This window comes from Diabrotica undecimpunctata, chromosome 7, assembly GCF_040954645.1.
Source record: "Diabrotica undecimpunctata isolate CICGRU chromosome 7, icDiaUnde3, whole genome shotgun sequence".
Taxonomy (NCBI): Eukaryota; Metazoa; Arthropoda; class Insecta; order Coleoptera; family Chrysomelidae; genus Diabrotica; species Diabrotica undecimpunctata.
Window position 1 is genome coordinate 14,079,074 of NC_092809.1, and position 14,212 is coordinate 14,093,285.

Sequence of the window (14,212 nt, forward strand, 5' to 3'; positions counted from 1 at the left end):
AACAATAGTAGGATATTATTATTTATAAAACGAGTAGAATACTATACTTTATCCACGACTATTAAAAGTATTTATAAAACTCAATTATAGGGGCAAATATATATTATTTTTATTACTTGCAACATGAAAAACAACTTGAACATTACTTTATAATTATATATTTGTGTATTTTAATTATATAATTATGTATTTTAATTTTTAGTAAAATATTACAATAACATTCTCAGTTAAACTTTCAGTTAAAGTTATTAATTTGAATCTTTGATGACAGCCATTGCTTACTAATAAAATGGGAATAATGTTTATTGACTGCTAATAGTGTAAAAGATATGTCATTTTAATTTAAAAAAAGAATAAAAAATAGGTTTATTTTAAATGAATCATGGACAAAATAGCCGATAAACAGCAAAACACCGATAAAATCAGGTGTTTTTAAAAACAATTTCATCATTTAAAAATGTATTAATTATCTTAATCAAAATGTCTGAACGTATTATAATGCAAGAAATCTGTGAGTTTAAATATTCAAAATCTAAGCATAGTTTTTGAAACTATAGTTTTTGGAATCGGAATCACTTTTGATTAATGGTCAAAATTGTTTATAGGCCAGACAGGATGAAGTTTTTAAAAACGTGTAACAGAACAAAGAGCTAATATTATCCACGGTAAAACAAATCAACATATATTATGCTGCGTATTTATTAAAATTTTACAAATTATTTGCACGCGTAAATCAATGCACATATAAAGTATTTTGACAATAAAATATACCATGCTGAATTTAAAATAAAAATAAAATTTATACATTTTTATTCATGTATATTTATGAAAACAAAACAATACAAAAATCAAATCTAATGTTAAGCACTACCAGCATCTGTACTAAGGTAGTCTTCGACGGTTCCAATATCCATTTCTTCTTTTGTTATATCGTCAGTAACTTCAGATGGTGTCTCTTCAATAATTTGTTCGGCACTTGATTCAGTTCTCCTCAAAACGTTATCTAATACTTTGTCCAGCGCAAAAGAAATAATATCTGAAGGAGTGGATTCTTTCCTTTTAATTTTTGGTTGCGTTACCTAAGACCAAAGTTAAACATTCATAAACATTGATACATTTTAAACATTATTAAAGATTATAAATTTTCATCCAAAACTTTTGGTCCAAAAATATAAATATTATAATAGCATATTATGAATTGTGATGTACTACAAGAACAATGACCTTAAGTGTCACTCTTTGGAGGACTACTAGAAAATATAACGATCTAGGGACAGAATGATTTCCTCTCGCGCTTCCTATTTGTGAGATTTCATATGAGAGTTTCTCAAAAAATAAGTGTTAATGGTGACTTTACTTGCTAGCAAGTTTAGATTTAGTTTAATGATGCGCTAGCTCACTGCTTTCCAGGATGTTATGTATCTTCGTAGTCTTTTTCAAATAAGTATGGACACTACTTGCTTGACTCTTTTATCGTTAGGTATTCCGGAGAAAAAATGGTCCTATTCTCCTAGGTTCTCTAACCCTTGCCCTTTCTTGTTAGAAGAGTAGAATAGAACGATCATATATGCCAAATGACAACAAACAGTGTAGTAAAGACGACAAGAGACTGTAGTATCTTAAGAAATACTTTGTGTAAACTTAGCTTTAAGAAATATGACAGAAGTAGTAGGAATGGCTTCCGCCAAGCGATAGATTTAGAGGTTAGCTTGGCTCATTATATAGAAGCTAAATTGTAAATATTACAGAAGTAAGAGCTTTTGCAGGAATGACAAATTATTATTCGTCTATTATTAGGTTTATTCCAAATTTGTCACAAATTTTAAAACCATTATATGAATTAACCAAAAAGGATACATTTAAGTGGATAAAGAAATGCAATGAAGTATTCGAGGCTGCAAAGGGACATTTAGTGTGTTAAATGAGTTAGGAGGTTTAAACCAAACTGTTGAAACTGTTAAGACACCTGAATTAATCGTATCTAATTGTATTGGCGATATTAGATCATCAATGATTAATGTAGGATATAACAGTGTGAGTAATGAGGAACCAGATAGTAGTGATAAAGTTAGAGAAAGTGTCAAGGAAGAAACTTTAGGTAAAGCTAATGTTTTGCCAATGCGGTCAAAAACGATTAGTAGGAAGACCACGAAAATGATAGAACGACAACTTACTGGGGGCACACTGAAAAATAGACAGAGTTGATGTCTACATAAAAAGAAGAAGAAAACAAATGCTCAGTAACTTACAGGTCCTTAAATTATAAATTAAAAGATAGTAAATAGATCTAAAGCCGCGTTTACACGATGACAATTGGCGAGACAATTGTCGTTGGACAATTGTCATCACGTGGTTGCGGATTGTCGAAGGCCAGTCCAGTTGAACGAGAAGATGTTTATACGGAGCCAACTATGGCAGTCATGGCAGTAGACAGTTAAAACATGGCCGACTGCTCGTCATCTGTTGTGTCCGGTGAGGGAACTGGCAAAAAACAAGACAGCACTACTGGCCTACACCGTTCACACGGCGACAATTGTCACTATAATTGAGATTTCGAGTGGTGGGGAGACTCACTGGGCACAGCTCATTGTTCTCAGTCTACTCCCGGAGACAACTGAATTTTGGGCCAATTGTGAGGACAGTTGGCAAGGCACTTAGCCTGAAGTGTTTAGACGAAGACAATAATTTAATGCCAGTCAGTTGTCTTCTGACAATTGTCTCGCCAATTATCATCGTGTAAACGCGGCTTAACTATAAATAAAAAAATAGATCAACTTTTACCTCTTCGATTATATCCTCGTCAAAATCAACATGGGGTATAACTGTATCATAATCAATTTTAACTGTTTTAGATTCACTATAATATGTAGGAATATCGTCATCTTCCTCAGCTTCCTTTGTATCACCAACTTCCTCTTCCAACATCGGATGTAACATTTTCTGCTCGTCCACAAGCTTGTTCATAATTCGCCGAGTATAATATCCTCTGTAAGCAGCTTTAATTAACGTGGCAGCTCTGTTGGCCTCTTCGTTGGTAACACCAGTTTGTCGATATAATTTTATTGCGCTTCTAGCTGCTATTCTCCAATCGATCATACCACTCAGCAGTTGCCGCTCCATTTGTTTTCGAGATTTGAACTTTTTATAAGCGCCTTGTATTATTTTTGCAGCTTCCTCGGCTAAATCGGTCGGCACGTCAGCTTCTGTTAATATATCAGTAATTAAATTAGCTTCCTCGATGTCTTCAGTTTGTTGTTCAAATTGTATCGTTACTACATCATCTCGAATTCGTTTTTTAAATGTATCATGGATAATGGCTACTATCTTGTCAGCCTGTGGACGGTCTATTCCTAAAATTAGGTTTAACTATTATATTCGCATATAAGGAAGTATTAAATATTTGTGCAGATGTGTAGTAGGGTGCAAGGACCACAGACTGATTAGCTTGATGAGTCATTTACTTAAAATATTTCTTCGCATACTCCACACAAGAATGTTCAGAAAACTAGAAGAGCTGAGCGGCGAGACACAATTTGGTTTCAAGAAGGGACTCTGGACGCGCGAAGCATCATTCTGCTTGAATACCCTGGTACAAAACTGTATGGACCAACGAAAAGATATAGTCATCACATTCCTCGACTACGAAAAAGCTTTTGCACCGTAAAACACGATGAAATAATAAAAATGCTACACAATGCTGATATTGATGAGAAAGATATAAGAGTTATCCAGAATCTCTATTGGAATCAAAAGGCACGTGTGGGGCTGAACAAATCAACAAACACAGAGGAATTTTACGAGGGGTGCGACAGGGGTGTATTTTGTCTCCTATGCTGTTCAACCTCTATGTGGAGAATGTTTTTGCAGAGGCACTTGAAGGCACTGATTGTGGTATAAAGGTCAACGGGTACCCGATAAATAACATTCGTTGCGCTGACGACACCGCAATAATCACAGATAACGAACATGATATGCAGTTGATACTAAATAAAATAAACACCACAGGAAAAACATATGGCCTGAAGATAAATGCTGGAAAAACAAAATGCATGACAATAAGAAAGGGCGCATTTTTCAGAGTACAACTGCACGTAGATAATGCTCCAATCGAGCAAGTGAAAACATTCAAATACTTGGGAATGATGGTGAATGACCAATGGGATCCTCAACAAGAAATAAAATGCCGTACCGAACAAGCAAGACAAGCTTTTCTTAAATTTAAACCGCTACTTTGTAACCGCAATCTTTCCTTCAATCTCCGTTACAGAATGGTTAAGTGCTATGTATGGTCCATATTGTTATACGGCATGGAGACATGGACGTTGAAAATATCTTCCATTAACAAGTTGGAAGCCTTCGAAATGTGGACCTTGCGAAGAATGTTCCGCATACCATGGACAGATAGGGTGAGAAACGAGGAAGTCCTAAGAAGAGCAAATACTGAGAGAGAATTGCTCAGCTTGATCAAGGCACGAAAGATTGGATACCTGGGCCACATCCTGAGAGGGGAAAAATACGCAATCCCTCAACTAATTATCCAAGAAAAGATTGAGGGCCAGAGAGGAGTAGGTCGCAAACAAATGTCGTGGCTGCGAAATATAAAGAACTGGACAGCCGTAACTAACACTGGCGAACTTTTGCATGCCGCAAAAGACAGACGTCTGACCTTAAGATAATTCGCCAACGCACTATAGGTGCACGGCACCATAAGAAGAAGAAGAAGCAGATGTGTAAAATAAATTGTTTAAAGTTATCCCTAATAGTAACTATAGTTATAGTTTATATTATATAGTATAGAAGCAGTCACTAATTTCAACAATAAAACGCGAACTAAAAATGTGTTGGATAACAAAACGAAATCTTAAAATTTTTAGTTCAAAAGAGATTTTATACTAAATGACTATTTTACTAGAATATTTTTAACTGATAAAACGTCATAGCAATACCACGTTTCTTACTGACAAAACTTCTTCCTTCTTCTTCTTCAAGTGCCCTCTCCGTTGCGAACATTGGCTATTAACATGGCAATTCTGATCTTGTTTGCGGCGCTTCTGAATAGTTCGACCGATGTGAGCCCGAACCACTTCCTCAGATTTTGGAGCCACGAGTGTCTTCTCCTGCCTGGCCCTCGCTTACTGTCTATTTTTCCCTGGACAAGCAATTGCAGTAGACGGTACTTATCGTGTCTCAATATGTGGCCTAGATATTCATGCTTTCTTTGTTAAAACTTCTTCCTGCCAGTGATTTCTCAACGACAAAATTATGACAGAAGTGTCTGGTAATTCTATTGTTGTCAGTTAGACAAAAGGTGTCATTAAGGTGTAATCAATTTTGGACAGATATAATGAATCCAGGTCCAGAAGCTCTATTTGGACCCAATTTTTGGAGTTCCTACGGGTGAGAAATTTTACGCTTGAAAGATGTACTACATAACAGAACTAGCAAAAATTCTCGAGGATTATGTCTTTAACATAAAAAAAGGCAATGACGAAGACTGTAAAGAGTCGTCTGTAAAGTCAATGTGTAATAAATACTACAGCAAAATTGGTACAAGAAAAATATTTTACGGAGTACGGCATAAAAATCGACCCTTTCACAGATATGTCTTTTAAATATGCCAGATACCAAAAGGAGGCAGCTTCAAAGTGTTCAACAAAATAGAAAACTCAGTTCAAAAGCATTATCCACCAAAGAACTATTAAAAATCATCCAAAGCTACGACGAGGAAACCCCCGATGGAGCACAAAAAAAGTTTTTTTCCTTTTGCTCATTTGAACTTGCTTGAAGAGGCGATAAGGCCGTAAACTGCAAAATTCAGTTTTTCCAGAAGGAATTTGATGTTATGAGAGAATTTACGGGCCGAATTGAATACAACAGCATTTTTTCCAAAACAAATCAAGGCGGTTCGAAAAGTTTGGCAAGCAGCAAATGGCTGGTAAGAAATTCATCAAACATCAAACAGAAAATTTATGCCCAGTTAGATTATTTTTCAACTTAATGGAAAAAGGGGATCAAAGATTTTATCACACAGACTCTTTCCTACCGTTCACCTCAACTGGAAGGATGGATCTTGGTTCAAAAACTGTTCACTTGTAATCAACACCGTATCTAAGTGGACAAGAATTTCAGCTGAAAAAATTGGAATAGACAGAAAAAAACATAAAATAACAAACCATTTTTATCGATCTTCAGCTGTGTCAGACTTGTTCAAGCAAGGTGTTTCTAAACAGGAGTTAATTAAATAAGCGGATCACCCAAATGCAAGCTCTAAAACCATATCTGCAGCTGGATTCCAGTCACCACCAGAAGTTGATTGAAAATCTCAAAACAAGAAACGAAGCTGGACCTTCGAGTTCCCAAATGCTACAGATCAATAATACACAAAATCATGCTTTGGTAGAAAAGAATGGGCAAACTACTATAGCTCATAATAATTGTACATTTAATATTGTTAACAAATAAATAAAGATTATGTTTCGTTGATATGGTGCATTAATTGTCTCGCGAAATAGCCTTGTCGAATATCATACGAGAGAAAATAATTTACCGACAAAATTTCCTTCTGATTTTATTCAAGTTTGTTGCCTTTTGGCAATTTTCACTTATGAAATTGTGACAAAATCACTCGACTGAATTACTCGCGAAAATTACCAGGCAACAAACTTTCACACCAGTTGAAAATATTTTCGGCAAAATTTTCTTTCTTATGATATTATATATGACAAAAAATCAGAAAAATTAGTTGTGACTAAAATTAGCAGTAAAAGAAGATAAAAAAAAAGAATTGTTGTCAAAAAAGATTAGTTCAACATTCATAAAATGGAGAGATTGTATTAATTGCCTTCCTAGATATAGAATGCGCATTTAATAACGCACTACCAAATTCTCTATATGATGCAGTATCATTAAAAGGGATATCCGCTACCAAATGTAACTGAATCAAAGCAATGCTGGAAAATACGATGATCCTAACCGACCTTCAAGAAGAGGAGATTTTAGCCACAATAGCTGGCCCTACAGGGGTGTCCACAGGGGTAATGTTTTCTCCCCTCCTGGTGGATGACTTCTGATCTAGTAATGATCTAGTAATTAGGTTAAGGGAAAAATATGTTAATGTTCTATCTAGCACACTCCAAAGACCATTCAATATCCTTTTAGGTGGTGCGACAACGAAAAAACTAATGAACGAATGAGGTCAAATCATCATCATCAGTAGCTCGACAACCCTTTCTGGGTCCTGGCTTGTCCTAGGATGTTCCGCCATTCTGTTCGCCATTTTCTAGTTGGTAATCTTAAGTGTTTTCAGATCTTGTTCCACTTGTTCCATGTATCTAAGTTTGGGTCTTTCCTTTGACCTTCTCCCTACTGGTGTTTGCCTCATTATATGTTTTGGTGTTTCAGTCTCCAACATCCGTTCAAAATGGCCCATCCAGCGCAGACGTCCGATCTTTATAGATGTTATGACCTCGGGTTCATTCTATGCTGTGTATAGTTCAAAATTATATCTTCTGTGGCATAGGTATGTCATTTTCACCCCCTTATATATGTGTCTAAGGATTTTTCTTTCCAACGTACCTAATAGGTTTTCATCGCTTTTCGACAGTGTCCATCTCTCTGATCCATATACAAGGACCGGTTTTATCAGGGTCTTGTATATTTTGCATTTGGTTTTTCTTGTGATGTTGTTAGATCTTAGATCTTTAATTAGTCCATTATATGTTTTATTAGCGATATGTATTCTTCTCTTAACTTCTTCACTGACATTGTTATCTGCGGTAACTAGTGAACCTAGATATGTAAAATTTTTTACGCCTTCGATGTCTTATAGTCTCCTATTGTCAGATTCTGTAGGTTTCTTTGGCCTGTCGATTTCTAGATAAGCGGCTTACATGAAAAGCCCAGTTGGTAAAAGTAACCAATAAAGCAAAGCTTTCGGACTATCTCTCTAATCGGACGATCAGGGTCAAAGTTGGCAACATTTTATCCTGGCTCTTTACTCCACAAGTACCCCAAGGCTCAATTCTTGCTCCAATACCGTATTGCGTATATGCGTATAGATCGCAAACCCTTCTTCTGTATGCTAATGATACTGCTCTACTCACGTCAGAGCTACAAAGAGTGCGTGGACAAATGTCTATATCGAAAGAGCGCAAAACTACCTAGGCCGAGTCATTAGGTGGTGCAATAAATGGAGAATGACTATAATCGCCTTCAAAACACAACTCATATTATTCAAATCTTCCAACTGCCGTGATGTTCATGGCCGGATAATCTTGCTAGGAGAAGACCCTATTCTCAGAAACTCGGTTTCCTATTTGGGAGTTCATTTTAGCAGGACTCTCAACTGGAAAACCGACATACAAAACACCCTAGACAGGGTAAGAAAGAGGTTTAGATTCCTGGAAGTGCTGTCCGGTAAAATGGGCAGGACGTCAACTAAAACATTATTGCACACCTATAAAACCTTCATAAGACCGCTAACTTAACAATATCATGGCCACTGAAAGGAAAATTCTTAGATTCTGCACGAGGAAGTGCAGATACTATCCGTCAGCAAACATACATCAGGTAGCCAATCTAACACCGATTAAGGACAAAATCCTATCCCTCAGCAAGAGATATGTCCTTCGCACTATTGCAGGCTCGAATAACCGAGCCAAACAAATACTAAAGAGGCCATGCAATCGCCGAGGGCAAATACTCACCAGGGTTCCTAAAAGAAAAGTTCCATTCCCTCCAGGAAAACTTCTACACAACACTAGAAACGAACTTCTTGATGAGTATTTTGATATATTAGAATCAAAACCCATTAAACATCGCAGCTAACACTAGCAAGCCAAAACGCTGATTAAGAGCTGTTCCCAGTATGGCTGGTAATACCTTGAAGCACCTTTCTTTGAATTGTTTAGCTTTCTTCGCCAATAATTCCTCTTGTGCGCTCCATATCGTCCATATCACACACGCCACCTTCTGACGCAGAGCTTTTTAACACTTCACCTCTACAACTTCACACGCATTCGTCATCACGTTTACCACACCCTCTCGCTCAGCAAAAAAAAGAACTACCCCTTCCTTGAAGAGGCAATAGCCTAAATAAGATTAAAACATTGTATCGATTGGAAAATACGTTTAAAGACCAAACATATGTACTGACTATATATGGCTGTAGTCAGAGCTATGATTACATAGAGCGCACTAATATGGTGGTCTAAACGCCAAGAAGAGACCAATAAAGAGAAGCTGAATAAGCTTCAACAACAAGCATGCTTTACCATAATAGGAGCGAAATGTCGACTATTCCAACTGTTCCCATGGAGGTTATGCTTAACCTCCCTCCATAACATCATCATCATTTTGGCTTTACAACCCTGTGTGGGTCCTAGCCTCCCCAAGAATTTTTTTCCAGTCGTCCCTATCCATCGCCTTCCTTCGCCAAGCACTTATTTCCATATTTCTCATATCTTGATCTATGTTATCTAGGAATCTTGTTCTGGGTCTTCCTCTTCTTCTTTGACCAATAGGTCTATCAAGGAGCGTTTTTCTAGCTGGGTCGGTTTGCTCCATCCGCATTACATGGCCTACCCATCTCAGACGTCCTCCATGACATATATGAATGAAGAAGGAGACGAAGGAAGGTAGGAGCATACACAAGGCGGATACACAGGGCAAAAGGATACCGGAATCAAATCTGGAGAGAAAATTAAAATTGTGAATGGAGAAGTCATCAATAATTTTCTATATATGGATGACACAGTACTCGTAGCTTCTAGTCAAGAAGATCTACAAACACTTCTTGACAGTGTCGTTGAGAACTGTAAAGAAGCAGGTCTCGATCTAAACATACCGATAATCAAAATACTTGTAATAAGTAATCAAAAGAATATAAAACCGTCTGTATATGTAAATAGTATCAAACTTGTGCAAGTTAATCAAATTTTTTACCTTGGATATCAGTTAAATTGTAATGCAGATAGTCACCGTAAAATTAAATACTGAATTGAATAAGCCTGAGTAGCTTTCACAAGGATAACCAAGGCCTTATGCAGCAGCGACTTAAAATTATCATTGAGAATCTGCGTACTTCGCTGCTATTTGTTGTCGTTCTTACTTTATGGGGTCGAGTCTTAGGCTGTGAATTATTAATCTTAGCGTTGTGAACCACAACGCCTTGTGGCTTTTGAAATGTGGTGCTACAGAAGAATTTAATATACATTTACATATGTTATTCAAGGTGATAGTAAAGTGTTTTGGTTGGACAGTCAAAGCCATAGTAGATTTGTTAACAGGCCACTGTAAGCTGAATCGGCAGTTGAAGCTGATGAGATTGGTAAATAATGATCTATACAGATTTTGTTACCTAGCGAAGAACCAGCACAGCACTTTTTGTGTCAATGCCTGGCAAATATCCGGTTCTTTACACCGGCAAAGAACTACATGAAAGGTTCGGCCTTGAAATTATTCCTATATTACACCTTTTAAAAAGGTTCAGGCTAAAGAATGTAATTTAGGATTAGAGGACCTCAATAGATCTGAAAAGTTCTCAGTGGAACTAAAATAATTTAACTGGCTAATGATAACATTGAACAAATATTTTAATATATTCGTCCAATTATTTTGTTAAAATTTTACATACCGGTCTGTTCCAAAAACTCCATTGTCGCTTCTGTTATTTCGGTTATACTTTGCACCATCCTTGCGGCGATTCTAGCATTTTCTCTTGTAATAAGAAGGGCTTCTAAATAATCAGCTATGAATAAGTAGATATTTTCAGGTTGGCTTCTTAGTACTTCTCTTGAAATGTCGTTCATCAACTCCTTTAGACCTTCAGGGACGCAATATATATACTTGGCGGCATGCCGTGTTAGCAAAACGTTCATTTTTAAGATAGTTTATGATTTTGTATAGATCTAAAAAATATTTGGTACAGGAAATACTGGTAAATGTCAGAATACTGTCACTTTTAAATCGTTTACTGCATACTATTTGTTAAACACACATGTCAGATGATAAAGGTGGACTCCTACTAGTTGTGTATTTGGCAAGTACGCCAATATTTGTATACTTGCCAAATACATCAAATTTTTTCGAACTCAATTTCAAGTAAGGCACTCCTATTACTCGTGTATTTGACAAGTAGGCCAATGCTGGGGTATTTGGCCATTACAGCAAAACGACCAGGAGGGTAAATAAAGATAGAGAATTGCTAACGATTGTTAAACATCGAAAAATGTCTTATCTGGGATATATAATGAGGAGAAATCGATATAAAATATTACAAAATCGCCAAAGTTGGATAACTCTGATATGGCACGTGGAGAAGAAGGAGATAGCAGTTTTTACGATCAAACCTCGCATCTTTTGTATCAACTGTAGTTGATACCATTTATGATAACTAGTTAGTTGTATGCTTCACTGTATTGCAAATTTTTTTATAATAAAATGAATAAGCTCTGCTAATATAAAATCGACTTTGAAATCGCAATTTTTATCTTAATGTATTCTCAAGGTTGGAAGTTAAAACTTACTCAATACCATACCTTTCGCTTTTTTATCTGATGAAGTTGAAATATTGGACTTTTATTATGCATTTTCCAAATGTGTTTACAAAGGAAATTACTGAATAATAAATTAATTTCTGCTTTCGAATTTTTTATTCCTGTGGATTATGCAAAATACGAAATTGCTTTTAGTTAAAGTAATTTTAGAACAAATTATAAAGTTACCAAAGTAGTTTGTAATGGGATGTTAAAAGGCGAGAAAATATATGTATACGAAGGAATGTCTCCTGTTTCAATCTTAAACGTGTAAATGTAAAAATATTTAGTGTACAATCATTAACCTCATTATTGAGTTTTAAAAAAATTATTGAAAAAATAAAAATTGCAACATGTAGAGAGGAGGTCAGAATTTGACTCATTGAAATCAACACGCACCAACTTGTTTCAGTTAACATCGTACGCCTCAATTTTCATAGCAACCCACTAACATCAGTCCTTTTTACGAAGTTCGCAAGTGCATTACACATCCGTCAAAGCAGCTCAAGCAGTAGCATTATTAAGAGAAGGCCTGAGCCAGAGGACCGTGGCAAATCGACTAAATTTAAGCCAATCAGCTGTGTCCCGAGTGTATCGTTGGTACCAAGATATTGGTGATTATGTCTGTCTAAAAGAAGGAGACCGTAAACGAATAACAACGGAGGGAGATGATCGATTACTTGTATCAAAATCCCTGAGAAATCGACATTTGACTGGTGTTAATCTCAAAGAAAAGCTTAGAGAGCTCTGAGGTGAACCACACTTCAGTCAGACAGTCAGGGACTGTCTTGGGATGGGACAGTCAGAAGGAGACTTAAGATAGCCAACCTGACATCAAAAAGCGGCTACAGTTCCCAAGATAACTGCAGCCCAGAAACAAAGGCGATTAAAATTTGCTCACGAAAATCTGGATTGGGACTACTATCAATGGAGTCAGGTAATATTCTCGGATGAAAGTAGGATCTACCTACATGGCAACTACAAGAGAGTATAGAAGGCCAGAAGAACGATTTGCTCAATATTGTATAGGACGAGCATAGGGCTTGGGATGAGCTAGGGGTCTGGAACAGAAATCATGCACCAGGGAGCATAATGGAATCGAAAGCTGCGCTTAATGATGAATGAGAAGCAATGATTTGCAAATAATGAAATAGCAGTTTCTGTAAGTTCAATAATAAAGTTATTGTTTGCACATTTCATCTTTTTATTTTTGTACTTCTTACATTGAAATACGTGTAATCTCAAATCTCGTTTGATTTGCACTCAAGTGTAGAAGAAAAAATGAGTAGAACTATAAAATAGTGCCTATTAGAATTTATAAAAATATTAATATTATCACAGATACAGTAATTGAAATAATTGCAAAAACCTCAGGAAAGGTTAGTGAAACTTGGTGGTGGTCAAACGAAGTGCAAGAAATGGTAAAAGAAAAAAGAAAATATATAAATATTGTCAAGAAAATAGTATGTAAAATAGAAATCAATGACATTAGTATACTTCACAGATTTAACATAAGAGCAAAAGGATTTAATATGACAATCTCATCTTAAAAACCTAAAACAATAGTCAGCAAAGAACTTCATCTTTCCTCACTAGAGATCTCTTGTAGCATACTCTGGTAATTATTTTTCCTATAATTGCCAGAGTAGTCGGAGCGTTTTGATTTAGTTTGAGTCTTCTTACAAACTCTCTCTGATGACGGGTAGACCCAGGAACACGTGTTAGGGAGTGGTAAGAGACTCAAATTAAATCGAAACGCAACCCTCTTCGAAGTAAAATACCTTGTAATTACACGGTGCAGCTATGAAGACCTGGATAAAGAAATGAGAGATCAAGTAAAAAAGCAAATAGACTGGCAGAATATCTTAATGATACTATATGGCGAAACAGGCACATTAATACTGAGATAAAGTCAAGAATCTACTTACGTCATAAGTCTCTTGCTATGTCATACCCCCCACCTAACGTGACTAGTAGCGCGCCGCCATTACGAACGGCTGGGCCCATGCAAATAAATCTCTCCACCCGTCCTATTACACTGACACTACTATTTGTGGTATATACTCTGGCTATATGTGTGTTTTATTGATTTTATGCTGTCGTCTTGTCGAATTATTTTAATTCCACCCTTTGCAAATTTCCATGTCTCATCTTATTATACGAATGTTGCATATTCAGATTTAAGTCTACAACAGTCTACTTTTAGTATATTCTCTCAAAATTTAATTCTTTTGTGAACCACACTACTCCTTTCGCATAAAAGTAACCTATTATATTCTTTTTTTAATTTAAATCCTAAATCTCTCAACACTACCCAAAGGCTAGTTCTCTTACTTTCAGAAATTTGTCTTTCTCTTATTTTGGTCGGTAAAGTATCTAAAGTTAATTATTTTCACGCATTCGATACAAATATTGCGAATTTCAAATTTTTCTCCATCAGGTAGTTCAATGCTCCTAGAATGTTTACGAGTTGTGTCCGTGATACTCAGTCACAGTAAGATCTTCTTGAAAATCTCTGACAGTTTTTAGCTTACTTTCACTTATCCCGAGTGCGTTACAAACGCGTTGATTTATACATAATAATGACTTTAAAGGTCCACCATTGTCTGTTTCCATGGTAAAGTATTTATGCACATTTGCAATTAACTCATCAATATCCAACTTACGTCTAGACATGA

General features: G+C 36.1%; 2 protein-coding genes across 2 annotated transcripts in view; one reads left to right on the forward strand and one right to left on the reverse strand.

Moving 5' to 3' along the window:
* LOC140446278 (uncharacterized) overlaps positions 1-14,212 on the forward strand; it is a 167,067-nt gene that overhangs the window by 149,246 nt on the left and 3,609 nt on the right. The window lies entirely within an intron of this gene.
* Positions 815-10,960, reverse strand: LOC140446187 (uncharacterized). The gene is made up of 3 exons (XM_072538724.1): positions 10,634-10,960; positions 2,782-3,350; positions 815-1,079 (listed from the first exon to the last, which is right to left on the reverse strand). Exons 1-3 carry the CDS (start codon positions 10,875-10,877, stop codon positions 861-863), a joined length of 1,032 nt encoding a protein of 343 aa, XP_072394825.1. The 5' UTR covers positions 10,878-10,960; the 3' UTR covers positions 815-860.